We start from the raw sequence: 26,520 nt of genomic DNA, 5'->3' as shown, positions 1-26,520 counted from the left end.
CACTGGTTGGTTCAGGACCATGGAGAGTTACACTGGTTGGTTCAGGACCATGGAGAGTTACACTAGTTGGTTCAGGACCATGGACAGTTACACTGGTTGGTTCAGGACCATGGAGAGTTACACTGGTTGGTTCAGGACCATGGACAGTTACACTGGTTGGTTCAGGACCATGGAGAGTTACACTGGTTGGTTCAGGACCATGGACAGTTACACTGGTTGGTTCAGGACCATGGAGAGTTACACTAGTTGGTTCAGGACCATGGACAGTTACACTGGTTGGTTCAGGACCATGGACAGTTACACTAGTTGGTTCAGGACCATGGAGAGTTACACTGGTTGGTTCAGGACCGTGGACAGTTACACTGGTGAGGTCAGGGCCATGGAGGGCGATATTGGTAAGTTCAGGACCATGGACAGTTGCACTGGTTGGTTCAGGACCATGGAGAGTTACACTGGTGAGGTCAGGGCCATGGAGAGTTACACTGGTTGGTTCAGGGCTATGGACAGTTACACTGGTTGGTTTAGGCCCATGGAGAGTTACACTGGTTGGTTCAGGCCCATGGAGAGTTACACTGGTTGGTTCAGGCCCATGGAGAGTTACACTGGTTGGTTCAGGACCATGGAGAGCGACACTGACGAAAACCAGTGAGTGAAACGGACGCAATTTATTGACGTCGGAGACCCTCACCGAGTCTCGAGGTTCGTTATCGGCTCGACCTTAAATGAGTGCTTGGTGCAGTTTGCAAACATCAGTACTGGGGAGACAAAGGCGGCTGGGCGTGGTGCTAGCCACCCACCCACCCACTCGTGTGTCGTGACGGCCTTCATAGGCGCTCACTAACAGCACTTTCCCTAACGGTTTGCTATGGCTATGCGGGGGGGGGGGGGGGTGGGGGATTTTCATCACGAGTTCACTGTTCACGTCAATCGACACCCTGGACACCCTTGCAGATGAGACGTGTCCATCCCAGGGATTCATTTTTTTCCCGGTGCAATATTTGAATTAACTTAATAAAATCAATGTTGATGGTTAGGTGCAAGGCTAGTGCTCGAGCGAAGGCTGGAGGTTTGGTTACTATGAGGCTATAGCTGGAGTGATGGGGCCGTGACAGAGTTCGCGATCTGGGGAGTGCCAGGGCTTTGGTGCTCGAGTTGAGAGTGGAGGGAGAGTGGGAGAGTGGGGAGAGCGATGTGAGTGGAGGGGGAGTAGTGAGTAGGGGAGAGTGGTGTCAGTGGTAAAAGTGACGTGAGTGGAGAGAGTGGGGAGAGTGGAGGGAGATTGGTGCGAGTGGTGCGAGTGGGGAGAGCGGAGAGAGTGTGGAGAGTGGGGAGAATGGTGTGAGTGGGGAGAGTGGGGAGAGTGGGGAGAGCGATGTGAGTGGAGGGGGAGTAGTGAGTAGGGGAGAGTGGTGTCAGTGGTAAAAGTGACGTGAGTGGGGAGAGTGGGGAGAGTGGTGCGAGTGGTGCGAGTGGGGAGAGCGGAGAGAGTGTGGAGAGTGGAGAGAGTGGGAGGGAGAGTGACATGCGTGGGGAGAGTGGGGAATATGGTAGTGGTAGAATAGGCGAACGGGAAGAGTCGGGGAGTAAGTGGAGTGGGGACAGTGGGGGGGGGGGGGGGGGGGGGGGAGCGAGCGAGGGTGGGAGATAGTGAAGGATAGTGAAGGAATGGGAGTGGGGGAGCAGATCAGCGGGGAGAGGGGACAGTAGTGGGGTGGGGCGAGTGTGGAAGAGGAGGGAGGATCAGCGAGCAGGGTTATGTAACGCGATCTTCCCACGTGCACCCCCCCTCCACCCCGTCCCACCACCGCCGTTATATTCCCCACCAAAAAAAGGAAACATTTTTACGCCGAGCTGGACCTAGGGGCTGCCCAGCGCAGATTGGGACACGGCTCAGTCGTCACCGCCAGCCCGCCGCCGCGTCTCGCTTGTGCCTCTAGGACTGAGCGAGGCTCTTACGGCCATGCTGTGGCCCCACGAGGCCAGGCCCCACGTTGACCGTGAGGTCAGGCCCCACGTTCACCACGAGGCCAGGCTCCACGTTCACCACGAGGCCAGGCCCCACGTTCACCACGAGGCCAGGCCCCACGTTGACCACGAGGCCAGGCCCCACGTTCACCACGAGGCCAGGCTCCACGTTCACCACGAGGCCAGGCCCCACGTTCACCACGAGGCCAGGCCCCACGTTGACCGTGAGGTTAGGCCCCACGTTGACCGTGAGGTCAGGCCCCACGTTGACCACGAGGCCAGGCCCCACGTTCACCACGAGGCCAGGCCCCACGTTCACCACGAGGCCAGGCCCCACGTTCACCACAAGGCCAGGCTCCACGTTCACCACGAGGCCAGGCCCCACGTTCGCCACGAGGCCAGGCCCCACGTTCACCACGAGGCCAGGCCCCACGTTGACCGTGAGGTCAGGCCCCACGTTGACTGTGAGGTCAGGCCCCACGTTGACTGTGAGGTCAGGCCCCACATTGACCGTGAGGTCAGGCCCCACGTTGACCACGAGGCCAGGCCCCACGTTGACCGTGAGGTCAGGCCCCACGTTGACCACGAGGCCAGGCCCCACGTTGACCGTGAGGTCAGGCCCCACGTTGACCGTGAGGTCAGGCCCCACGTTGACCACGAGGCCAGGCCCCACGTTGACCGTGAGGTCAGGCCCCACGTTGACCACGAGGCCAGGCCCCACATTGACCGTGAGGTCAGGCCCCACGTTGACTGTGAGGTCAGGCCCCACGTTGACCGTGAGGTCAGGCCCCACGTTGACCATGAGGTCAGGCCCCACGTTGACCGTGAGGTCAGGCCCCACGTTGACTGTGAGGTCAGGCCCCACGTTGACCATGAGGTCAGGCCCCACGTTGACTGTGAGGTCAGGCCCCACGTTGACCGTGAGGTCAGGCCCCACGTTGACCATGAGGCCAGGCTCGACATCAAGAACCACTCCTGCTCGGCTTGACGAACGCGCCGAAGGAGGCGGCGAGCGTTAGGCCGCGGGCGCGTCGTCGCAGGGCATTTTAGGTAAAAGGCAAACATGAGTAGAACTCCAATTCGTGTCTCTGCATACAAATTAAATATATACACACACACGCACGTTTATATTTGTGTTTACATATACAGGGTTAGCTAATCGGCTTTAAACAAATCCTTCTGAATTAACAGATGTTATTTTCAAGAGCACTCCATGTAAACTATGGCACCCACACTCCCCCCCCTTCCTCGCTCCCCCTCCCCTCAACGGTGCCACGTAACGATCCCGGAGTTCTAAATCTATCCTTCCACAGGCCCGAGTCATAACACTGCACATGGCAGCCACCACCACCACGCCCGGCCACCGCTGTCGCCCCCGTGCTGATGTTGAAGCATCCCCACCCAGGTTACTTATTTGAGGCCGAGTCGACCGAGGGGAGGCCCGCAATACGGTTCTGATACACGTCACCATCATAGGCGGTGGTTATAGGCAATTAAACTCGGGTCACGGTTGGTTCCAAGGCCCGCAATGCGCCAACCACTACACCACCGTGATGCCACACACCCAGGGGTGGAGGGACCGACAGACGAAGGCTCATTAGGACTCTACGAAACGCAGGGAGACAGAACGGGCGGAGAGCGCGCGTGAGAGAGAGGCGGAAGGGTCGTTGCTGCGTTTCCACGCCCGTTAAAAAGTCAGACGCGGGCCGTGCCGAGCCGTCGTCTTGGGATAAGCTTCAAGAGCTGCGAGGATGAGTTTGGCTCGGCCCCTCCCCTCTGAAATTGAGATCCAATTAGAATGAAGGCCACCACCAGATCTGCGCTGGGCACACCATGTCCTTGTGTGCGTGTCTGCCCTTAATAGGTGCTCGCTAACAGCACTTGCACCCATTTCAGAGGTCAGAGACACTGAGCCCAACACCGCTGAGAGGCTGGGTTCCAATCAGGGTTGAAATGGAGTTGAGTGGACATTCTGGAAACCGGTCACCAATGACTCACACAGTGACCCACAGACTTACATAGAGACCCACAGACTAATGTAATGCAGTGACCCATAGGGACCCATTGACTCACACAGACCGAGTGCTGAGTAAAGTGTAGTGAGTGGACATTCCCAGCCCGGCCACGAACGACTGCACAAAAATGAAAACCATTGCATCCACGTTGGCCCTGCACTTAACTTGGGAAAGACTCTATCTCTGACAGTTAAAGATCAACGGGTTGCCCATCACACAATGAACATTACTCTCGGTGGCAGGGCAGTTGCGAGAGAGCTGCCCTCTGATGTGTATCGACCAGAGCGTCACTTGCAAGAGGCAGCGATCTCAGCAGTAGCTCTGCGACATCCGCTTCTGCGGGCTCGTTCCCTGATAACGCAACGGAAGGGGCCCATGCACCGCCGTGGGAGAGATTTCCGCGTGGAATTTTGGATTCTTCCATCACGTGACGGCGGTACTAGTGGGTGGTGGTGGAGGGGGGGGGGAACTATAATCAGAATCGAAATATTGATTATTACTGGAGGAATCCGATGAGCTATGAAGCTCTTTTTCACAGACGTCCAGTATTAAGCACGGAATCCGAAATGCTCTCCGACACGCGGCGGCGGAGTTTTCTTCACGGTATGGGGGGGGGGGGAGCTCGCGAGCAGCCTGAAGGTCACACCGCGTTTGCATATTTATTGGGCGACGATGTGGGCGATGCGTCTCCGATCGATTCGTCCGAGCGTTATAGTGCCCCACCCCCCCTGTCCCCCCCTCTCCCAAACCACTCACCCACCCTGCCCACCCACTACGGCCCCCCACCCACCCACCCACTCTGCCACCCCCACCCACTACGCCCAACATTCTGCCCCTCCACCCACCCATCCTGGCTCCCACCACATTACGGACGGACAGGGGTCCGTGCAGGACGCTTTGTCAACCTGCGCTGAGAAATGTTGAACGTGAACAGCCGGAGAGCTACAGAGGCGAGGTGGTGGGGGGGGGGGGGGAGGAGGTGGTTGGGGAGAGGAGGTGGGGGGGGAGGAGGGAGAGGAGGTGGTGGGGGAGAGGAGGTGGTGGGGGGGAGGAGGTGGGGGGGGGGGGAGGTGGTGGGGGGGGGGAGGTGGGGGGGAGGGAGGTAGTGGGGGGGAGAGGAGGTGGTGGGGGGAGGAGGTAGTGGGGGTAGCAGAGGAGTAGGAAGAGAGGGTGGTGCGTGCACTGTGGGGTCCCCGAGGGTGAGGCCCACCCACCAGTGAACGCGTCACAACGCGCCACGCGCCGGCGCTCCCCGGAGCTCGGCGCCATGCCTCGTGCTCGCTTCTATTCCCCGATGAACGCCGAGTTCCCCAGCTCGCGTCCAGAGTGCGTGCTCGCGCCGGGAATCCAAAGCGACACGGGTCGGCAGATTTGATGTAAATCTCTCGCTTTGCTCCCCAACCCCCCCGACGTTTATTTAAATTGCCCCGTAGCCGTCACGACCCTGTCCTGCGGAACCCCAGTGGGGAGGAGGGGGGGGGGGGCAGGGGGCAGCGGGTAGTACAGCAAGAGGATTAGTCTCCAACAATCCTTTCTGTACGGGAATGAATAGAGTGTTGCCCTCTCGCACAAGGCGTGGGTTTTCTCCGGCGGGGAGGTTCAGATTTTTTCCTCCCAAACGTACGAACGCTCATCAACTGGCGGAAAACACCGTCATACGCGGAGGACCGCAGAGCTTGGAGAGGGGGTGGCTGCTGCTGCCTCTGCCTTCCCCCGCTCGTCTGTCGCTCCTCCATCTCGCGTCTCCAGAGTCGTCGTCCCCCTCCTGCACCCCTCCCTCCCCTTACAGCCTCCCTGCCTCTCCTTCCCTCTCACAGCCGGTCGTAGGGCTCCCCCTAGGTCGACTCGGCCTTTAAAACGAGTGGCGGTGTGTGAACATCACCACTGGGGAGACAAAGGCGGCTGAGCGCGGTGCTGATCACCCCACCCTCCTCTCGTGTGTTCCTTGGCCAGCCTTAATAGGCGCTCGCTAACAGCGCTTGCCCCAACAGCCTGTTAAATGCTACATGGGGCGAGATTTGCGCATTTCTCCGTCTCTGTGCGAGACAGTGCGAGTACGCGTGTGTGTGTGTGTGCGCTCTTTTAGAGTGTAGAACACTACTGGGCAGTTGGAGGCAGTCGCCCTCCAACAACAACGGAGGGCGGAGGAGCGACGCACACAACAATGAGCGGAGCGTCGGGTGGCTAAAGCACGGTCATCTTGGTCAGTCGACCCGTGGCACCTGGGTATGCCCCGTGACCTCCTGCCAGCGGGCGTTCGACACTTCACGTGGCCTCAAGGTGCACATAGGCCTCGCACAAGCGTCGTGGTGACGTCACCGCCACTTAGTGGCGAATGGCGGTTGTTGTTGTTGTTTTAGAGTGTTTCACCAGATCTGCACAACTTTATTGCTACTGGGCGCACATTCATTTTTTTGGAAGTTCAGGGTGCCGGGTGTGCGCTTCTTACTTTCCCCGGGTCTCGCAATCCGGAGGAACGCGGTGATCGTAGAGTCCAGCAGGACCCCCGCTGGGTAAATCGTTCGATGCTCGCAGCAGCCCAAGGCTCTTAGCCGCCACGTATTCACACACATTTAGAAGTTAACACGGTCCGAGGCTTTGTAAGGCTCAGCTGCAGGCTCAACGAAGGCCTGCCCCACGTGGGCGAGCGAGCGAGCACCCGCAAGGCCCAGCCCGGGAGTGGGGCTTTCACTCAGCCTGCTCTGTCTGCAAGAGGTTTGGAGCTCGCCGGCCGCCCTGGTAAATGCTTCCGCGCGCCGTCCGCTCCCGCCGAGCGTCCGCTCCTAAACCTCCAGCGGGGCGCTTCACGGAAACGAGCAGCGCATCTGCACGCCGTGGTTCACGCGATGGACAACGACCAATCAGAACTTGCTCGCCTCTCGCATGAACTCGTGATTAACGTACAGCTCAACTCGAACGTTCAAACGACATTCAGGAGGCGCGGAACGCACAGGGACAGGAGTGCCCTCGCCAGCGCTCGGAGCGACCGAGAGCGTGGCGCTCAGTTTGGAAGGACAGCTTTGGCAGGCCGTGGCAAATATTCCGCGCTCTCCAGCACCCGATTAGTGCGGCTAGGATGCTTGCGGCGAGTCACATGCGTGCGCGTGCGTGTGTAGGCTTCGCGTTGAGTGGAGTCGCGGGCTGTGTGAGCGCCCCCCCCCCCCAGCGTGTGCCCCCCCTCCCCTGTGTGCCCCCCCCCTCCCCTGTGCCCCCCCTCCCCTGTGCCCCCCCTCCCCTGTGTGCCCCCCCTCCCCTGTGTGCCCCCCCTCCCCTGTGTGCCCCCCCCCCCCTGTGTGCCCCCCCCCCCCTGTGTGCCCCCCCCCCCCCAGCGTGCCCGCCCCTCCCCTTTGTGCCCCCCCTCCCCCCTGCCCTGTGTGCCCGGGGTTCTCCTCCGCCCCTGGCACGAGGCGGGTGTCGGCTCTCGCCTGCGCACGTGACGAGTCCGCTCCCAGTGCCACAGTGACAAACACGGGGACGGCCTCGGCTGCCCCCCCCCCATCTCTCTCCATCCCCGCTCCCTTCCTCACTGCGCTCTACTCCCTCGCCCGTCTTTATTCCTCTCTCTCCCTGCCCCTACACCTCCCCCTACACCTCCCTACCCTCACACTTTCCTCCCTTCCCAGTCCCGTACTCGCCCTATGCGTACCTCCCTGCCTCTCTCCTCCATCGCTGCACATGCCTGCCCACACGCTCTGTCCCCCCTCCTACTTTCCTCTGCCTTATCCTCCCTCCCCCTTCCACATCTCCCCTTCGACCCCTCTCCTTATACTCTCCTTCCCACCCCCCCACTGACACTCCCTCCTCTCTCAACCACACCCAGCTCCCCCTTCCAACGCAATCCTCTCTCTCAAACTTTGTATCCCAATGCCCCCCCCCCCGCCCCGTGTGTGTTAGGACTCCACACGCTCCGCGCATTACGCGACCCGGCCCGTCACGGACGCGGTGGCGGCGCTCAGTGGGTAACAGCGGCGCCACGGCTCGGACTCGTGCGCCCCGAGCCTCGCACTCCGTACACGCTGGGATCAACCCAGCCCAGCCTCAACCCAGCCCAGCCTCAACGCAGCCTCACCCAGCGCTGAAACCAGCCCAGTCTCAACCCAGCCCAGCCTCAACCCAGCCCAGCCTCGACCCAGGGCTCAACTCAGCCCAGACTAGCCCAGCCTCGACCCAGCCTCAACCCAGCCTAACCCAGGGCTCAACCTAGCTCAGCCTTAACCCAGCCCAGCCTCAACCCAGCCCAGCCTCAACCCAGCCCAGCCTCAACCCAGCCCAGCCTCAACCCAGCCCAGCCTCAACCCAGCCCAGCCTCAACACAGCCCAGCCTCAACCCAGCCCAGCCTCAACCCAGCCCAACCCCAACCACAATTAACTACTACAAGCAACAACAACTACCACCACAATAAACTACGACAATAAGCAACAACAACAACCACCACCACAATAAACTACTAATACAAGCAACAACCAAAGTAAACTAGTAGTACAAGCAACAACAACCACCACCACAACAACCAGAGTGAACAACAACCGCAACAACAACAATCACAACAACAGCAGCAGCATCATCATCAACCGCAACAACAACAACCACGAGTTCCACGCGAGTCACGTTCCGCAACACGCGTTCCGCTTATTTATTTATTTATTTCAATCCGCCCACCCCCAGTTTCGCCATCAGCTGACGCGGCAAGCGGGATGTGGTGAAATGGGTTTCTGGTTGAGGAAACCCCTTAAAATCAACTATCCATACTACCACCCCCCCTCCCTTCACGCCCCACCCACCTCCACCAGCAAACAAGAGTTGAAAACGGAAATGCCACCGCTGTTCATTTCAAAGGCCCTCGCGTACAGCGAAACTCACAGGGCAAGCAGCCACAGTGGGGGGACACGTGGGGGTAGGGGATACGCGGAGGGGGTAAGGGGGGGGGGAGTTAGTTTCGGGGGGCTGGGTCAATGGGGGGGGGGGGCACAGCGCTTGTTATTGGCCAAGCAACCCACACTGTGGTCCGTAAACCCATCGTGGTCTTCGCTCCTTAAACGGAGGAGGATGAACAGCGACACGGACGCTCGTGAATGTACTCGCTTGTGGTCGCGCAACAGCGAGCGTCGTAAACCCCTCGCCCCTTCACCACCCCCCCCACCTCTACTGGCCGAAGGATGCCCCCCCCGACCCCCCCAGGAGGCCACTTGCGAATGCGACTCTCTCCTGGTCTCTAGAACTCTCACTTGGTTAAACGCAGTCAACGTGACACTTGGCTCAATATACACACGCGGGACGGCCTCGAACCCGTGTTTCTCAACTCTGCGGCAAGGAGCGGTGCTTATCGGCAGGAAACACGGGGCCCCCGTCCCAGGGGTGAACTCAGGTCACCGGCTTCAACAGCGCAGCGCGCTAACCACTGCGCCACCGCTCCTCCCCTTCCATCCATTCGCCAATAGATGCACTGGGCGGTCAACGTTACTCAACGTGAACCGCCACTAGAGGCCGCTACACTCACCACGGTGAGACGACAAAGTGATCGACTGTCTAATCGAATCGCCAGTAGGTTGGGAAAAGGAGGGGGTGGGGCGGGGGGGGCAGGTTATTTACAATCATCATCACGAGTTCGACTTGTGTTGAGAGAGGACGACTCAGAGAGAGAGAGAGAGAACGACTCGGTGAGAATGGACGACTGCAGAGAGAGGAGGGCTCAGAGAGAGAGAGGACGACTGAGAAAGAGGTCGACTCAGAGAGAGAGAGAGGGGTGGGGACGACGACGACTCAGAGTTGCCAGGAGGATCAACCACAGAGCAGCGGCAAACCAGCAGCAGCAGCTACGCGGGGTGATGATGAGCCAGTGCCATATTCCTACCCCCCCCTACCACCCCCAAGCTCTGCTGTCCTCTACATATGTACGATGTTTTCGGGTCAAATTAACGAGGCAGGAAAGCGGAGCACGTGGAGGAAGCCCACGCGTGCCAAACGAGGCAGAGACTCCTCACTCCCCTCCCCCCGCACAGACCCGGCGAGGTGGAATCCACACATCCCCTGCACGGCATTCTCAGCGCAAACCGCGGCCTGCTTGGAGTGCCCTTCCCCATGACATTTGGCGACTCGAGGGGGCCCGTCTGTTTTAACAAGCGCGGCGCTGCTGATGACACCCAGAATGTCGAAAACCGGTTTCGCAGATTTGCTTACTTAAGCAAATGCTGCGCGACATTTTCGTGGCTGTTGCAGTCAAGAGTGCATTCTGCAACGCGTCACTTGCATAGGTGTATGGGTGCTCGCAAACAGCACTTGCCCTAACACAGTCTGTTGAAGGCTATAAGGGGAATCTTTGTCTTTGGGCGTGGTGCTGGCTACCCCACCCCCTCGTGTGCCGCGCCGGCCTTCATAGGTGCTCGCGAACAGCACTTGCCCCAGGAGTCTGTTAAGGCTATAGGATGGGGGGGATCTTTGTCTTTGTGTGTATGCATGCGAGTGTGTGGGCGTACGTGTTTAAGTGTGTGTGTGTGTTAGTGGGGAGCGGTGGCGTAGTGATTAGCGCATTGCTCGATGAACCCAGCGACCCGAGTTGGATTCCCGCTCACGGTCAACATCGGTGTTGGCGAATATGTGAACCCGTCCTGGGCCTCCCCGAGGTAGACTCGGCCATAAATGAGTGCCTGGTGAGGTGTTTAAACATCAGCACTGGGGAGACAAAGGCGACCGGGCGTGGTGCTGGCCACCCACCTTCATAAGTGCTACTTGCTCACAGCACTTGCCCCCCAAACCGTTTATAAAAAAGGCAATGTTGGGGGATATTTACCTTTGTGTGTGTGTGTCATCATGTGTTTGCTATGCATGTGTCACTTGTCACCCTGGACACCCTAGCAAACGGGATGTTCCATCGCAAGGGATTATCCTTGGAGGGGGGGGATATTAATAAAATATAGATATACTGTACGGCAGTATTGTACACAACTCGCTCTGGAAAGTCAATAGATTTGACGGGCGATTCTGTGAAAAACCGGGACGGGTGGCAACCCCCCCCCCGCCCCCGTGACCGCCCTCTGACGCATCCCCCCACCTCCCCAGGAACTCACTAGCCGCGGTTCGACTTCAGCGGTCGCCCTGGTAAATAATGCTTTGTGCGTATGACCACAACACTGCTACTCCTGCTGATACTGCTAACTCCTACTGTTACTGCTGGGGCTACTGCTGCTGCTACTACTGCTGCTGCTACTTCTGCTCCTTCTGCTACTGCTACTGCAAAAGTTCGATTCCAGGCCACAGCTAATGTCAGTGGCGAATGTTCGAACCGCGGGGGTGAGGGAGGAAATGAGGAAGGGGGTAGGGAGTGGGGTAGAGAGGGAAGGGGGATTAAGGAGGAGGTGGGGGGAGTAGGAAGGAGTGGGGTGAGGCGGGTGGCTGGAGCTGGGGTGAGTTAAGGTGAGAAGTGAGAGATTGAGTCGGGAACGAGTTGTGGGCGAGGCGTGCTGGTGGTGAGTGTGTGCTGTGGAGAGGGTGAGCGTGAGGAATGTGGGTGAGGGAGGGAGATCTGTAGGAGGTGAGAGAGTGTGGGTGAGTGTTGGCACGGTGAGTGAAAGTGTGGGTGAGTGACAGTGTGTGTGAGTGTGGGTGAGTGTTGGCAGGGTGAGTGAGTGTGTGGGTGAGTGTGGGAGGGTGAGTGGTGGCAGGGTGAGTGCGGGGTGAGTGTGCGAGGGTGAGTGTTGGCAGGGGTCATCGAGGGGAATCAGAGGTCAACGTCACTCTAATTAGACATTCCACGTGTGTGCGTTGGTCTGACTTCCCACATTGTTCAGGCGTTTTGCTCACCCACACAAAGACACGGGTCCCCCGTGTAGCCTACACAGGCTGTCGGGGCAAGTGCTGTTTGCGAGCACCTATTAAGGAGAGCACAGCGCACGAGGTGATGGTGTGGCCATTATCACGCCTGGGCCGCCTTTGTCTCCCCACTAAACCAACATGCAGACTCCTCTGCGTCGATATAACCAAGTGCACGGCGCGGTGTGTAAATGTCGGCCTTCATAGGTGCTCGCTCACAGCACTTGCCCAAATACCCTGGCAAAGGCTACACGGGGGATCTTTGTCTGTGTACCTAGCACACAGTCTCACACACACACACGCGCGCGTGCTCGGCTAGGGGTGGATATTCCTTCCCACACCCAGCCGTACACGACGAGTATCATCTTAAAGGTCAGAGAAGCACTTATAACTCACGCGACCAGAGGCTACACACCTCGCCCTATGAGCCATGTCAATCTCACGTCACACACACGCGCGCGCACACACACACAGAGGAGCTCCGTGCTATGAATAAGGGCTATTGCCTGAAACGTTGCATTTTTATACATAATCTCTATTCTGAACCGGCTTGAGGATCTCGCTCTCAAGCGAAGATCATCACCACACACATTCAAGATTACAGGGACTCTTCTACTTACGAACATTCGACTTACGAACTTTGAGAGATACGAACAAAACATGTCCGTATGTCCAGTTGCCTGTTCGGACCGAGAGTCGTTAGTTCAACCGCCGCGCAATAAATAGTGGTGGTGGTGGTGGCATCTACATCTGCAGAACGTGAATAACCAGTGGCATCTACATCTCCAGGAGATGATACAACTTGTAAAGGCATTTCCCGTGTTTAGTGTACACGCAGTATAACATTTTTGGAATCGACAGGAGTAAAGTTGGATTTACAAATCGACTTACGAACAGAATCTGGAACCTCCCTTGTTCATAAGTAGAGGAGTAACTGGACAATCCCCCCGCTCCCCCCCCTGGATCGCCTCCCATCCCCCTCTCCTCTTAAACTCGTATCAATAAAGTTGCACAAATCTTCATCACCCACACGATGCACAGCTACCGGATTATAAGACGCATCCCACCCCTCCAACCTTAGCCTTAACATACAATAGCGGATATGGGTAACAGTTTGTTCGAGTGTTAACACTGTGGTGGTGTGCGTGGTGTAGCGGCCACTAGCGGCTGCAGGAGTCACGATAATTCCGGCGATCGATTGTGTGGGGGGGTTGGTGGATTGGCTCGTGAAGCCCGCTACGATGTTGGGTAGGTAGCTGTAGGTGCAGCAGGCAGACCACGCACAGCTCTCTCGAGGCAGCTATCTCGAGGCAGCTATCTCGAGGCAGCTATCTCGAGGAGAAAGCCACACGGCAAACCAGAGTGATTCCTGAGCCAGTCGTGGGAATTCCACATTACCATGGCGGGAGATGAGTCCGCACAACAACAACAACAACCCCACTGTTGATCTTGCACACAAAGTTGTACTCGGTTTTATCGACCACCCCCCCCCCCCCCGGAGGAAGAGATGCTGAAGATGATGATGGGCTGAATCAACCCAAGCAGTCTATAGTTGGACTCTACAGGAACACTGCGTCATCCAATGCGGGTGTGGGTTAATCATTAACATCTGCAATATTTGTCAATAATCGTCGCGGCCGCGTTTGCCATCCCCAGTGCTGGTGCTGATCCACCGCATCAGGTTCAGTACTCGTCGAGTCGACCTGGGGGAAGGACCCAGGAACGGTTCCAATTTTCGCCACTGTCAATTGGCCTTGAAAGGGAACTTTATAGCTCATCGGATTCCTCCGGTAGAAATTCTCGTTCGGATTCTGATGTGTTGCACCAACTTTGGCGGCCGGGTTCGTGCACACGCGCAGGGGACACGCGCACGGGCACGGGCACGCGCACGGGCACGGGCACGCGCACGGGCACGCGCACGCAGCCCCGCGCCACTAATTGAATGGAGCGCTCGATCAATAAGGGTGCGCACATCAACATGCACGCCAAGTCGCGTCCACGCCTCTCCCCACGTCTCCTCGTGTGTCTCCTCGTGTGTCTGCCCACCCATCACCCTAACCATCTCCCCCGTGTTTCCCCCATGTCTCTCCTCGTGTGTCTCCCCCGTGTGTCTTCCCCGTGTGTCTCCACCCATCTCCCCCGTGTCTGCCCCGCGTCTCCCCGACCCTCAAATGAGTAACCCTGGCGCGGTGGGTAAACATCAGCATTGTTCAAACAGCTCCCGACGTAGGGAGGTTCTCATCCAGCAGTAGATCGACCACAGGACCTGTACGTGTGTGTGTGCGCGCGCGTGTCTCTGTGTGTGCGGCTCCTACTTATGTCGGTGGTGAGCAGTGCATCACGCTGTGTATAATTGAAGAGGCTTAATTAAATTATCCACGGCTGCATCTCACTGCCCGACCCAATCTTCCTCGCGTGTTCGGCGTCATGAGTGATGGTGGGGGGAGGGGGTAGAGGAGGAGGGAGGGAGAGGGGGTAAGATGCGTGTGGGGTGGGGGGGGAGATGTAGTGGGGGTGGGGGTCGCGGTAAGAAGCTACTCTCACCACGCGCCAAAGACAAAGATCCCCCAGATAGCCTTTGACAGGCTGACAAGGCACGTGCTGTTCGCAAGCACAAATGAAGGCCAGCACGGCACGCGAGGGGATGGGGGGGGTGATCCGAAACACTTACTCATTTTAGGCTGAGTCGACCTAGACGAGGCCCCGGACCGGTTTTCAGATAAACGTCACTGGTGTTGGCCGTGAGCGGGAATCGAACCCGGGTCTCCGGATTCGTAACGCAATGCCCTGACCACCGCTCCCCACTTCATCATCATCATCATCACCGCCATTATCATCAACACGACCTCCAACCACCATAGCGACAACGACCCTCATCATCCCCACCACCATCATCGCTACCACTACCATCCCTATCATCATCGTCATTATCGTCACCAGTTCAATCTCATCACGACCACCACGAACGTCGTGATTATCCTCACCAACAGAATCGTCGCCTACACTCGAACCCGCGGAACGGAAGCGAGCAGCAGCGCTGCAGTCAGTAAGTCGCCTGTGCGTGAGATGGTGAGAAAGTGCGTGAGAGGGTGAGAGGGTGCGTGAGAGGGTGAGAGGGTGAGAGAGTGCGTGAGAGGGTGAGATGGTGAGAGGGTGAGAGGGTGAGTGAGAGGGTGCGTGAGATGGTGAGAGAGTGGGTGAGAATGCGTGAGAGGGTGAGATGGTGAGAGGGTGAGAGAGAGAGTGAGAGGGTGAGAGAGTGCGTGAGATGGTGAGAGAGTGCGTGAGAGGGTGAGAGAGTGAGAGAGGGTCAGATGGTGAGAGGGTGAGAGAGTGCGTGAGAGAGTGCGTGAGAGAGTGCGTGAGAGAGTGCGTGAGAGAGTGCGTGAGAGAGTGCGTGAGAGGGTGAGAGCGTGCGTGAGAGGGTGAGATGGTGAGATAATGCGTGAGAGGGCGAGTGAGACTGCACGATAATGCAATGGGTCGTGCGGTGTGCGTGAGTGTGCGTATGTATTATTCAGGAACAGAGACAGAGACACTTTCATACGTGTGCGTGGCCAGACGCACACGTGTACAGAATGCGAACAGACACAAAGACAACGATTCTCCACATAGCCTGGAACAGACTGATGGTACAAGTGCTGTTAGCGTGCACCTATAAAAGCCGGCAAGGCACACGAGGGGGTGGGTGGCCAAACCACGCCCGGCCGCCTTTGTCTCCCCGGTGGTGATGTATACACACCACACCGGCAGTAACTTGCAGCTGAGTCGACCTAAGTGAGTCCCAGACAATCGTCGCTGGTGTTGACCGTGAGCGGGAATCGAACCCGGCTCGCGCACATCGACACCAAGACCGCCGTTCACCACGAAGTGGCGGTGACGTCACCACGGAGTCTGTGCCAGGCTAGGTGCGCACCTTCAGACAGCTACACACAGCACACACAGCAAAATATATAGCTACACACAGCACACACATACACACATGAGAGACACACATACGTTAGAGACACACACAGACACGTACACACAACACACAGACACAAACACACACACAGACATACACACACATTAGAGAGACACACAGACACAGACACACACACACACACAGATACACACGCAGACACAGAGACACACAGACACACAAGCAGACACAGAGAGACACACACACATTAGAGAGACACACACAGACACATACACACATTAGAAGACACACACAGACACACACACATAGACACACACACGCAACTAACACACTGCCCCCCCAAACACGTCCCGTGCTCTCAGGGGCAAGTGCTGTTAGCGAGCTCCTATTAGGCAATGGGCAAGGCGGAACGCGGAACGCGTGGCACAGAGACCTCGCAGGGAACTCGCAGGGACCTCACAACGCCCAACATAAACAGGGCAATTACTGCGGCATGGGAGGCTGCGTGTGTGCGTGTGTCTGTGTGTGCGTGTGTCTGTGTGTGCGTGTGTCTGTGTGTGCGTGAGTCTGTGTGTGCGTGAGTCTGTGTGTGTCTGTGCGTGCGTGTCTCTGAGCGTGCGTGTCTGTGCGTGTCTCTGAGCGTGTGTCTGTGCGTGCGTGTCTCTGAGCGTGCGTGTCTCTGAGCGTGCGTGTCCCTGAGCGTGCGTGTCTGTGCGTGCGTGTCTCTGAGCGTGCGTGTCTGTGCGTGTCTCTGAGCGTGTGTGTACATGCGAGTGAGAGTGTCTGTGCGACCCGAGTTCGATTCCCGCTCACGGCCAAAATCAATGACGATTAATCTGAACCGGTCCTGGGCCTCCCCTAGGTCGACTCAGCCTCAAATGAGTACCTGGTGCGGTGTGTAAACATCGCCACTGGAGAGACAAAGGCGGCCTGGCGTGGTGCTGGCCACCCACCCCCTCGCGTGCCGTGCCGGCATTCATAGGTGCTCGCTAACAGCACTTGTCCCAAAAGTCCGTGAAGGCTACACGGGGGATCTTTGTCTTTGTGTGCCCGTGCGTGTTGTGGGAAGCGGTAGTGTAGCGGCACGCGCACTGCCCTACGAACACGAACAACGTGAGTCTACATCGTCAGTGACGAATATGAGCACCGGTCCTGGGCCTGCCCTAGGTCGATTCAGCCTCAAATAAGTACCTTGGTGTGGTATGTAAACATCAGCATTGGGGAGACAAAGATGGCCGGGCGTGATCTTTGTCTATACTTCGCCTTTATTGTACTGCTGGGGAAAGTGCCGTTTGCGAGCCTCTACGAATCCGGCAGGGCTTTTGTCTTCCCAGCGCTCATGGTTACACACGGCAACAACAGGCTACTCATTTGAGGCCGAGTCGACCTAGGCGGAGGTCCGGCCGAGTCGAGAACCCCGGGTCGCCAGCTTGGTTGCGCGGTGCGCTGACCACTGCGCCACCGCTCCCCGAGAAGGCGGCGATGATACAACACACACACGTGCACACACGTGCACACGCAAGGGCTGACACTTGAATACAAAGATAAAGATCCCCCATATAGCCTTAACAGACTGTGGGGGCAAGTGCTGTTAGCGAGCACCTATGAAGGTCGGAACGGTACACGAGGGGGTGGGTGGCCAGCACCACGCCCGACCGCCTTTGTCTCCCTAATGGCAATGTTTACACACCGCACCAGGTACTCATTTGAGGCTGAGTCGACCTAGGGGAGGCCCGGGACCGATTCAGATAATCGTCACTGGTGTTGGCCGTGAGCGGGAATCGAACTCGTGTCGCCGGCTTCATAGCGCAGCGCGCTAACCGCTACACTACCGCTCCCCACTTGCACACACACACAAGGGCTGACACTTGCACACACACACACAGACACATCTCCGCACAAGTCCCATACACTGCCCCACGTCCCGTGGTCGCACGCAGAAGCGTGCGACCTTGACCCTGCTGTCGGGGCAAGTGCTGTTAGCAAGCACCTATGAAGGCCAAGTATTGACACACAGCTACACACACCCACTCTCTTAACTCCACGTGGGCGCCAGGCGCATCCATACTGAAGTAGCTGACTAAGGAGACAATGGCACGCACGCGAACATCATCTATACTGTATAGGCTTTAATAGCCTGCTGGGGCAAGTGCTGCTAGCGAGTAGCAGCGCCTTTATCTCCCCAGCGCTGAAGTTTACACGCCCTAGCAAGCGCTGCTCATTTATGGCTGAGTCGACCTCGGGGAGGCACACAGATATTCGCCGCTCATGTTGGTCGCAAGCACACACAATGACAAAGACCCCCCCCCCCCCGTATAGCCTTAACAAAATGTTGGGGCAAGTGCTGCTAGCGAGCATCAATTAAGACTTGGCACGGTAAGCGAGGGGGTGGGTGGCTAACACCACGCTCAGCCGTCTTTGTCTCCCCAGTGGCGATGTTTTTTTTACACACCGCATCGAGTACTCATTGAAGGCCGAGTCTACCTAGGGTAGACCCAGGACCGGTTCAGATAATCGTCACCGGTGTTGGCCGTGAGCAGGAATCGTACTCGGGCCGCCGGGTTCGTAGCGCAGCGTAGCGCTAACCGCTGCACCACCGCTCCACACACGGCCTGACACGCACAGGTACACCGTAATCCAATGTGACAGTTGCTGACGAGGGCTGCAATGTTGTCACGTGCATAAGCACACAAAGACAAAGATCCCCTGTATAGCCTGAACAGACTATTGAGGCAAGTGCCACTAGCGAGCACCTATGAAGGCCGAAATGGGTGGCCAACACCACGCCCGCCCGCCTTTGTCTCCCCCGTGGCGATGTTTATACATCGCACCAGGTACTCATTTGATGCCGAGTCGACCTAGGGGAGGAGGCACTGGTGTTTGCCGTGAGCACACACCCAGATATTGACACACACACACTCTCACGCCTGCCCAACTCCATCTACCACGTGCTTGCACGCCCTACCAGCTGAAGCCTCCCGCAAATCACGTGACTTCGGTGCTGCCCCCCCCCCCACTCTGAACCCCTACCCTCACCCCGCCCACTGTGAGAACAGGCGCTGCTCCTCCTCCCTGCAGCTCCCTACTGCTCGCTCCTCCTCCATTCTCTCGCTCTCCCCCCCTCTCATCATCATCATCAGCATCGCCCTCTCATCATCCCCGGCATCTTTGAGAAAGAGCTTTGAAGCTCATCGGATTCCTCCAGTATAAATATTCTGATTCTGATCATCCCCGACATCTTGGCCGGTCATTTCTTCTCCAGCTCCTCCCCACTACAGTATTGACGCACGCGCATGAATTGACAGACACGCACACACAAGAGCACGCATGCACACACACACACACAAGTACACACACCCCCGCATAAGCCCACGTTAGGCGAGCCGTATCCATACTACAGTAGCTAAGGCAGCAGCAATGATGCCATGGCCCATTGTTGTATAGGCGAGCTGAACAGCACACAACAAAGGCAAAGATAACCCGTATAGCCTTGAACAGATCCTTGGGACAAGTGCCGTTAGCGAGCAGCATCCATGAAGGCCAACACGGCACACGAGGACTACGCCCGGCCGCCTTTGTCTCCCGCTGTTTACTCACCTCCACCAGGTACTCATTTGAGGCTGAGTCGACCTAGGGGAAGACCAGAACCGGTTCAAAATAATCGTCATCGGTGTTGGCCGTGAGCGGGAATCGAACTCGGGTGTCTTGGCCGCGAGCTGGAATCGAACTCGGGTCACCGGGTTCGTAGCGCAGTGCGTGAACCACTGCGCCACCGCTCTCCACACACAGCACACAGACACCCCCCTTCCCCTCCAACTCCACGTGGGCACCCAACTCGAGTAGATGACGAAGGCGGCAATGGGACAACAAAGACCAAGATCCCCCGTGTAGCCTTCACAGACTGTTGGGGCAAGTGCTGTTAGCGAGCGCCTATGAAGACCGGCCCTGCACACACGGGGGTGGGTGGCCAGGAACACGCCCGACCGCCTTTGTCTCCCCAGTGGCAATGTTTACCGCTCACTGCACCAGGTACTCATTTGAGGCCGAGTCAACCTAGGGAAGGCCCAGGACCGGCTCAAATAATCGTCACCGGTGTTGGCCGTGAGCGCACTCACACTCACGCACACACGCCTCCACACAGCTCCTACCGAAATATTTCATCGACGATTTCTACCGAATCCATACCGCGTTGCGACGGCGTTCTAGATAAGGAGGAGGAGGATGGTGGTGGAAGAAGGAGGCGCAGCTGGGACTGACCGAACCTGACGGAGGCGGAGGCGGCAAGGATACAGCCGGAGCGCTCCGTTCCTCGTGCCGATCGCCAGGATCTTCTGGACCGGGTCGAACGCCAGCGCAGTTGGCTGGTGCGGAAATCCATGGCGCACGGTCTGCCGTGGAAGGGACAAAAGGGGAACAGGAGAAGGAGGCGGGGGGGGGGTAAAGGAGAACTCACGTGCTGCTTGTTGTGCTGGGCAAAGTGCTGTCACACGAAGGCCTCGGTGTGGATAGCGTCGTGCCCGGCCGCCTTTGCCTCCCCCACGGTTGCCGACGTCATTACGCGTAGCGGAAATAATTTTTTTCTCTCCGAAAGACGGAGTCGACCGGTTTTAGATATCGGTCCCTGATGTTGGCCGTGAGCGCGAATGGAACTTGGGATTGTAGCGCAGTGCGCTAACTAATGCGCCGCCACTCCCCACGCACACACATGCACGTACAGCAAATTCACAACACCCACCACACGACACACACAGACACACAGGGATACACACAGAGACACACACTGGGATACACGCACACACAGACACAAGGATACACACAGGGATACACACAGACACACAGGGATACACAAAAACATACACCCACAGGGATACACACAAGGACACACACACAGGGATACACAGAGACATACACAGAGACACACAGGAATACACACAAAGATACACACACAAACAGACACACACACAAGGATACACACAGACACACAAAGATACACAGACACACAAAGATACACACAGACACACACGGACACATTCAGATAGAAACGTATATACACGCAGAGACAGTGACATACGCACACATACACACATAGAAACTGACGGACACACAGAGACGCACGCATACACACATCTATACAAGACAAGCACACAGACACACAACACAAGCCAAAGACTCCCCGTATAGCCTGAACAGACTATTGGGGCAAGTGCTGTTAGCGAGCACCTACGAAAGCCAGCACCACGCCCGACCGCCTTTGTCTCCCCAGTGCCGATGTTTATACACCGCAATGGGACACGTATTGAAGACCGAGACGTGAGCAGGGCACGTAGCGCAGTGCGCTAACCACTGCGGCACCGCTCCCCCACTATATACACACACAAATACAAAGATCCCCCGTGTAGCCTTAACTGTTGGGTGGCAAGGGCACACACAGATACACGCCACTAACACGCCAATAATCCGCACAGCGCTAGGCAGTATCACCTACTCTTGTGATACACGAATTCGCATTGCAAATTGCTCATCGTGTTATCACAGTGAAGGGGGGAGGGGTCCGGGGGGGGGTCACGAACGATTCAAATGAATGAGCCAACGAACGACACAGCAAATGAACGCAACACAATCACGCGTTCGATACAGATGGAAGGGATTGCACGGGGGTCCATCAGCTCCTTCACCCCCCCCCCCATCTGCTCGCACCTTGCAGCACGCGATAACAGCTGACGATGTTGGATACAAAATTCGTATGATACCCCCCTTCCCTTCCACACCTCACCCCCCAAATATGTCCAAGCCCGATCTCTCAGACACAACGCAGCCTCCCCCCTTCCCCCTCCCCTCCTCGTACCTTGCAAAGCTGAAAATGATCGGAGCCGAGGCGTTCGTGAATCTCGTTCTCGGGCTTGGCCGTCTGCGCGCTCGCCGGCGTGGTGAGTCCATCCAGCACGCGCTTGATTTTCCTCATCGCGCGCCGCGCGGCAAGCGGCCACTGCAGCAGCAGCAGCAGCCGCAGCAGCAGCAGTCGACGATGATGATGCTGCCGCCGCTGCTGTTGTTGTTGAAACTGCTGCTGTTGAGGATGTTGATGTAGAAGCTGCGGCTGCTGTTGTTGCTGTTGGAGCTGCTGTTGTTGCTGTTGGAGCTGCTGCTGCTTTTGTTGCTGCTGTTGTTGAGGCTGCTGCTGTTGAAGCTGCTGATGCTGTTGAAGCTACTGCTGCTGCTACTGCTGTAGATGATGCCGCAGCTGTTGTTGCCGTTAGGCGCACGAGCTACGCACAGCGCGTGCTGTCTCTCCTTCTTCTTCGACGCCGCTTCTTACCACTCCGTGCCGAAACCTCTCACCCCCCACCACCCCGAAAATTAAAACCACCACCACCACCTCCGGCCCCACCAGCCACCCACTACCACCACCAACAGCAGCACCCGGCCGGCGCCGCGTTATACCGTGTAGGTGCCGCGGAGAACGACCGCGTAGGTTCGACACCCCATGCCGCGTCTCTTGGCCGGCTCGCTCGGTCCTAAGCCGAGATCGAACCTCGGGGGCTCCGATCGACCCAATTAGCAGCCCCCACCCCGCCCCCTCCCCTACCCGCCCCGCCCCCTCCGCCGCCGATTGCGAGCAGCGATGGAGCCTCGGATCTTGATTTGAGCGCCGTCCCGGTTGGATTCCCGATACGGGTTGTGATGCAGCGAGCCTCTCGAGCCAAATCGAATGAAGTCAGGTCGGTCGCGCTGCGTCTCCTGCGACGTCTCGCTCGCTCGCTCGCTCTCTCTCGCCGTCTTCTCTCCGGCGTGAGCACGGGCAGTCAGCAGCAGCAGCAAGGGGTAACAATATCTGTGTGTATCGTATCGCCACTGACGTCTGCTGTGCCGACTGGTAGCCCGGATAGGGAAGAAACGGAAGGAGACGGGAGGGAGGGAGGGTTGGGTTGGTCGGTGATGGCGGTGGGAGGGGATGTTCTTTCTGCTGGGCGTGCCCTGCAAAATCGCTCTCTCCCCTCTCGGCTCTCTCACTCTCCCCTACGAGTCTGCCTCTGCCACGCGCACTCTCTCTCTCTCTCCGGCTCTCTCACTCTCTCTCCGCCTCTCTCCGTCTCTCTTTCTCCGGCTCCCTCACTCACTCACCCTCCGTCTCACGCTCGCCCCCTGCCGGTCGCAGCGAGGGGGGTTACCGCGCCGTGAGGGTGCCGCTGTCTGTGCGCGTGGCGACTGCTGAGAGATGTCCCACTGCCAACGCGGCTTCTATTTTAGCAGCGACAACCCCCCCCCCCACCACCACCGAGTTGAGGATCACGCGTGATGTGATGATGATCATGCGTGATGTGATGATGATCACGCGTGATGTGATGATGATCACGCGTGATGATGATGATCACGCGTGATGTGATGTGATGATGATCACGCGTGATGTGATGATGATGATGATGATCACGCGTGATGATGATGATGATGATGGTCACGTGTGATGATGATGATGATCACGTGTAATGATGATGATCACGCGTGATGTGATGATGATGCGTGATGATGATGATGATCACGCGTGATAATGATGATGATCACGCGTGATGATGATGATGATGATCTACCATGATCATCACGCGTGATCATCATGCGCGTGAGGATGAGCTGTCATCATCATCGTGACTCATCATCGCAGCAGTGGCTGACATCGTCGTCGTCACCACCACACGTGGGTGTTTCGTGTTGTTGTTGTTGTTGTATAGCAGCAGTCAGATTACACTGGTCAACAAAAAAACCCATTTTTTTCTGGCCTGGACTTTTGCAGCTGTTTTAGACTAATTTCAGGGTACTGATTCCAAATCTGATCTCAGATTTGCTTTATCACATCTCATTTTTATGCTATCGGCATACCCCATTTTCACTGATTTTACCCGAAATTAACTCTGTCACTTATGATTGCAAGTTGTTACGAGTCAGTGACTGCTTTAGTGTTAAAATATGGTGCTGTATTTTTAGGATAGTGTGTTTATAATATCATTTTATGTAGATATCCACATTTATTTAATATTTTTCTTCTGCAGTTTTTATTGAAAATGCAATATTTGATATCTCAAAACCCTGATGTGATAGACAAAAACTGATGCCAGATTTGGAATCAGCACCCCAAAATTACATTAAAACCGTTGGAATACCTTATACCAGAAAAAGTATTTTGACCAGTGTAATCTAAGCGCGCGTTGATTCTCAATGTGGATGAAGAGGAGGGCAACGCCGGAGAAACCCGGAGATCAATCCATGCGACCACCACCGGGAGAGAAGAGAAACACGCCGCGGACTCCAAATATACAAGGAGCATCGTCAGGCTCCGAGATCGAGTCCACGATCCTAGCACGTAACCAGGCGCCCGTACAGCCTTATCAGACGGTTGTGGCAAGTGCTGTTAGCGAGCACCTATGAAGGCCGGCACGGCACACGAGGGGGTGGTGGGCCAACACCACGCCCGGCCGACTTTGTCTCCCCAGTGGCGATGTTTGTTTTGTTTGAAACACTGCACCAGATATTCATTTGAGGCTGAGTCGACCTCGGTGAGGCTCAGGACCGGTTCCGGTTTTAGCGGAAACAAAACGAACCTCGGCTCGTCGGGTTCGTAGTGCAGCGCGCTATAACCACGACGACTACCGCTCTCCACAGCGATGACGCCACGATCCCTCTGGGTCCATTCATGAGTCAGTCTGGGCCAGCTCCGAGTGGCAGCGTTATCTGTCGTGAACACGTGGGCCACTCCTGGCAGATCGTGAGTTACATTTGTTTTTAAAATGTATATATATATATTTCTCTCTCTCTCTCTCCCCTTGGTAAAAATGTTGTTGTTGTTGTTGGGAATGCGTAAGAGAATACGCCCGCCCGGGGAGACGGAGCTGTGAAATCAGCTTCGTGTGCGTGGAACAGATAGCTCGTGGGGTGGGTGTCGTGGAAGGTAGCGGTTTGGGGGAGGCTTTCATACAGCGGTGGATTGAACATGCCTGCTGACGAGGCTTATGGTTTCACGTTGTGGCAATTGACCACACAGCCCGGGTTTTGTTTTGTATCCTCAGGGTTGGTGAATCACTTCGAGATTACGAGTCTCCAGTGGTGAAGTATGGTCAAACACACCCCCCCACCACCGCCGGCCCACAACCTGGTAACCCGAGTTCGATTCCCGCTTACGGCCACCACCACCACCAGTGACGATTATCTGAACCGGTCCTGGGCCTCGCCAAGGTCGACTCAGCCTCAAATGAGTACCTGGTGCGGTGTGTAAACATCGCCACGAGGGAGACAAAGGCGACCGCGGCGTAGTATTGGCCACCCACCCTATCGTGTGACGTTCCGGCCTTCATAGGTGCTTGCACTTGTCCCGCACAAGCTTGTTAATACTATACGGGGGATCGTTGTCTTTGCCTTGCTGTGCACGTGTGCGTGATTCGGCTGCTGCTGTGTTCGTGGCAATGCTGCCGTTGTTGGTGAGAGCGGTGCCATGACCGAGCGGTCGCAGAGTTTCACGGTTCGAACCTGGACGGCCGCTCTGATTATCACTGCGTATTCACAGTGGCACCTTAATGACCACTCGCACCGCCCCCTCCCCTTCTGACGTCCGTTGTGTTGCCAGCAGCCGGCGTCGGTCACGCTCCGAATTTGTCGATTTCGAAAATGAAACCGCGCAAGCGACCACCGTGCCCCCCCCCTGCCCCCGCCCCTCCTGGCAGCTGGCGATGTTCCTCTTGCGCGCGACGATAGCGGCAGCGCTCTCTCAGACGACAGTGTCGAGGTCTGTCTGCTGGGGAGACAAAGGCGGCCGGGCACTCAGCAGCAAGAGAGAGAGAGTTCGTGTCGTGGGGCTGTTCCTCCTCCTCCGTTGAAGGAGCGCAGACCACGATGGGGGTTCTACACGGTCCACAGTTCAAGTTACACTTCTGTTCCTGGTCTTGAGTGTCTCTGTATCTCTCGATGGGTCTCCTTTACGGTCCATGCGTTGGGTTGCATGGCCGCAGTCGCACTCCCGTGACCGAGGCCCCACGTCTGTATTGCGAGATTTGAGATTCATCCTGATCTCTTTGGTTATCACCCGGTCACACAAATCAAACTTGGCGTTATCTACAGAAGCGCTGCCGCCCGTTGTTGATGTTTGTTGTTGGTTGTTGTTGTTTGTTGTTGTTAGCTGGTTGGTTGGACGAGTAAACATCCCTCTCCCTCTCATCCTCCTTCCTTCCTCCGATCAGATGCCGACACGTGACGCAGCGCCCTGGGGGGTTCAGTATCGTGCAAGAGAGAGAGAGAGAGACTTTTTGACTTTTAACAACTTTTATTGCCGCCAGCAGCAACAGCACTGGAGGCGATTTCGATATGAAATACACAAAGTCACCAGCAAACAAATAAACAAACGCTACAAATCCACGCGCTGTGGCGCTAAATGCAGCGCGCACAACACGAAAGAAAAGTCACGTGGTGGTGGTCATCGCGCACGCCACAGTGACGAGCGAGCGCTTCAGAAGGTGAACACGAGGGTGCCGTCCACGCTGGTACAGAGAGGTGCTTTTCCGGCTCCCCCAGCGTTCAAAGAAGACGTGCACATCACCAACATGTGTGTGGTACGCGTGCTCCAACCGGAGCCGCGCCTTGAGCAGGCCTCTGAACACTGGAAGCACAGAGCAGCCGTCAGTGTCACCTTCCAGCATCTTTTTCCTCGTTCTGTACACCGCCATCTTCGCCTGAGCACAGGCGAAGTTGGCGAAGTCATGGCGCTTGTTAGCCAGGTAAGGGAGAAGAGAGAACGAGAGAAGAGAGAACGAGAGAAGGGAGAGCGAGCTAAG

The 26,520-nt window shown here is 56.9% G+C and overlaps 1 protein-coding gene across 1 annotated transcript; it reads right to left on the bottom strand.

Annotated features, from left to right (window-relative positions):
• Positions 1 to 13,470: 13,470 nt before the first annotated feature.
• Positions 13,471 to 22,699, bottom strand: LOC133355092 (syntaxin-binding protein 5-like). Its single transcript, XM_061572391.1, has 4 exons — positions 21,555 to 22,699; positions 19,972 to 20,097; positions 13,641 to 13,737; positions 13,471 to 13,490 (listed from the first exon to the last, which is right to left on the bottom strand). Exons 1-4 carry the CDS (start codon positions 21,669 to 21,671, stop codon positions 13,471 to 13,473), a joined length of 360 nt encoding a protein of 119 aa, XP_061428375.1. The 5' UTR covers positions 21,672 to 22,699.
• Between the last annotated feature and the right edge of the window lie 3,821 nt (positions 22,700 to 26,520).

The sequence above is a fragment of the Lethenteron reissneri genome, chromosome 6 (genome assembly GCF_015708825.2).
Source record: "Lethenteron reissneri isolate LAM-NWPU_2019-01 chromosome 6, ASM1570882v1, whole genome shotgun sequence".
Classification (NCBI taxonomy): Eukaryota; Metazoa; Chordata; class Hyperoartia; order Petromyzontiformes; family Petromyzontidae; genus Lethenteron; species Lethenteron reissneri.
This window is presented reverse-complemented; position numbering and strand designations above follow the sequence as displayed.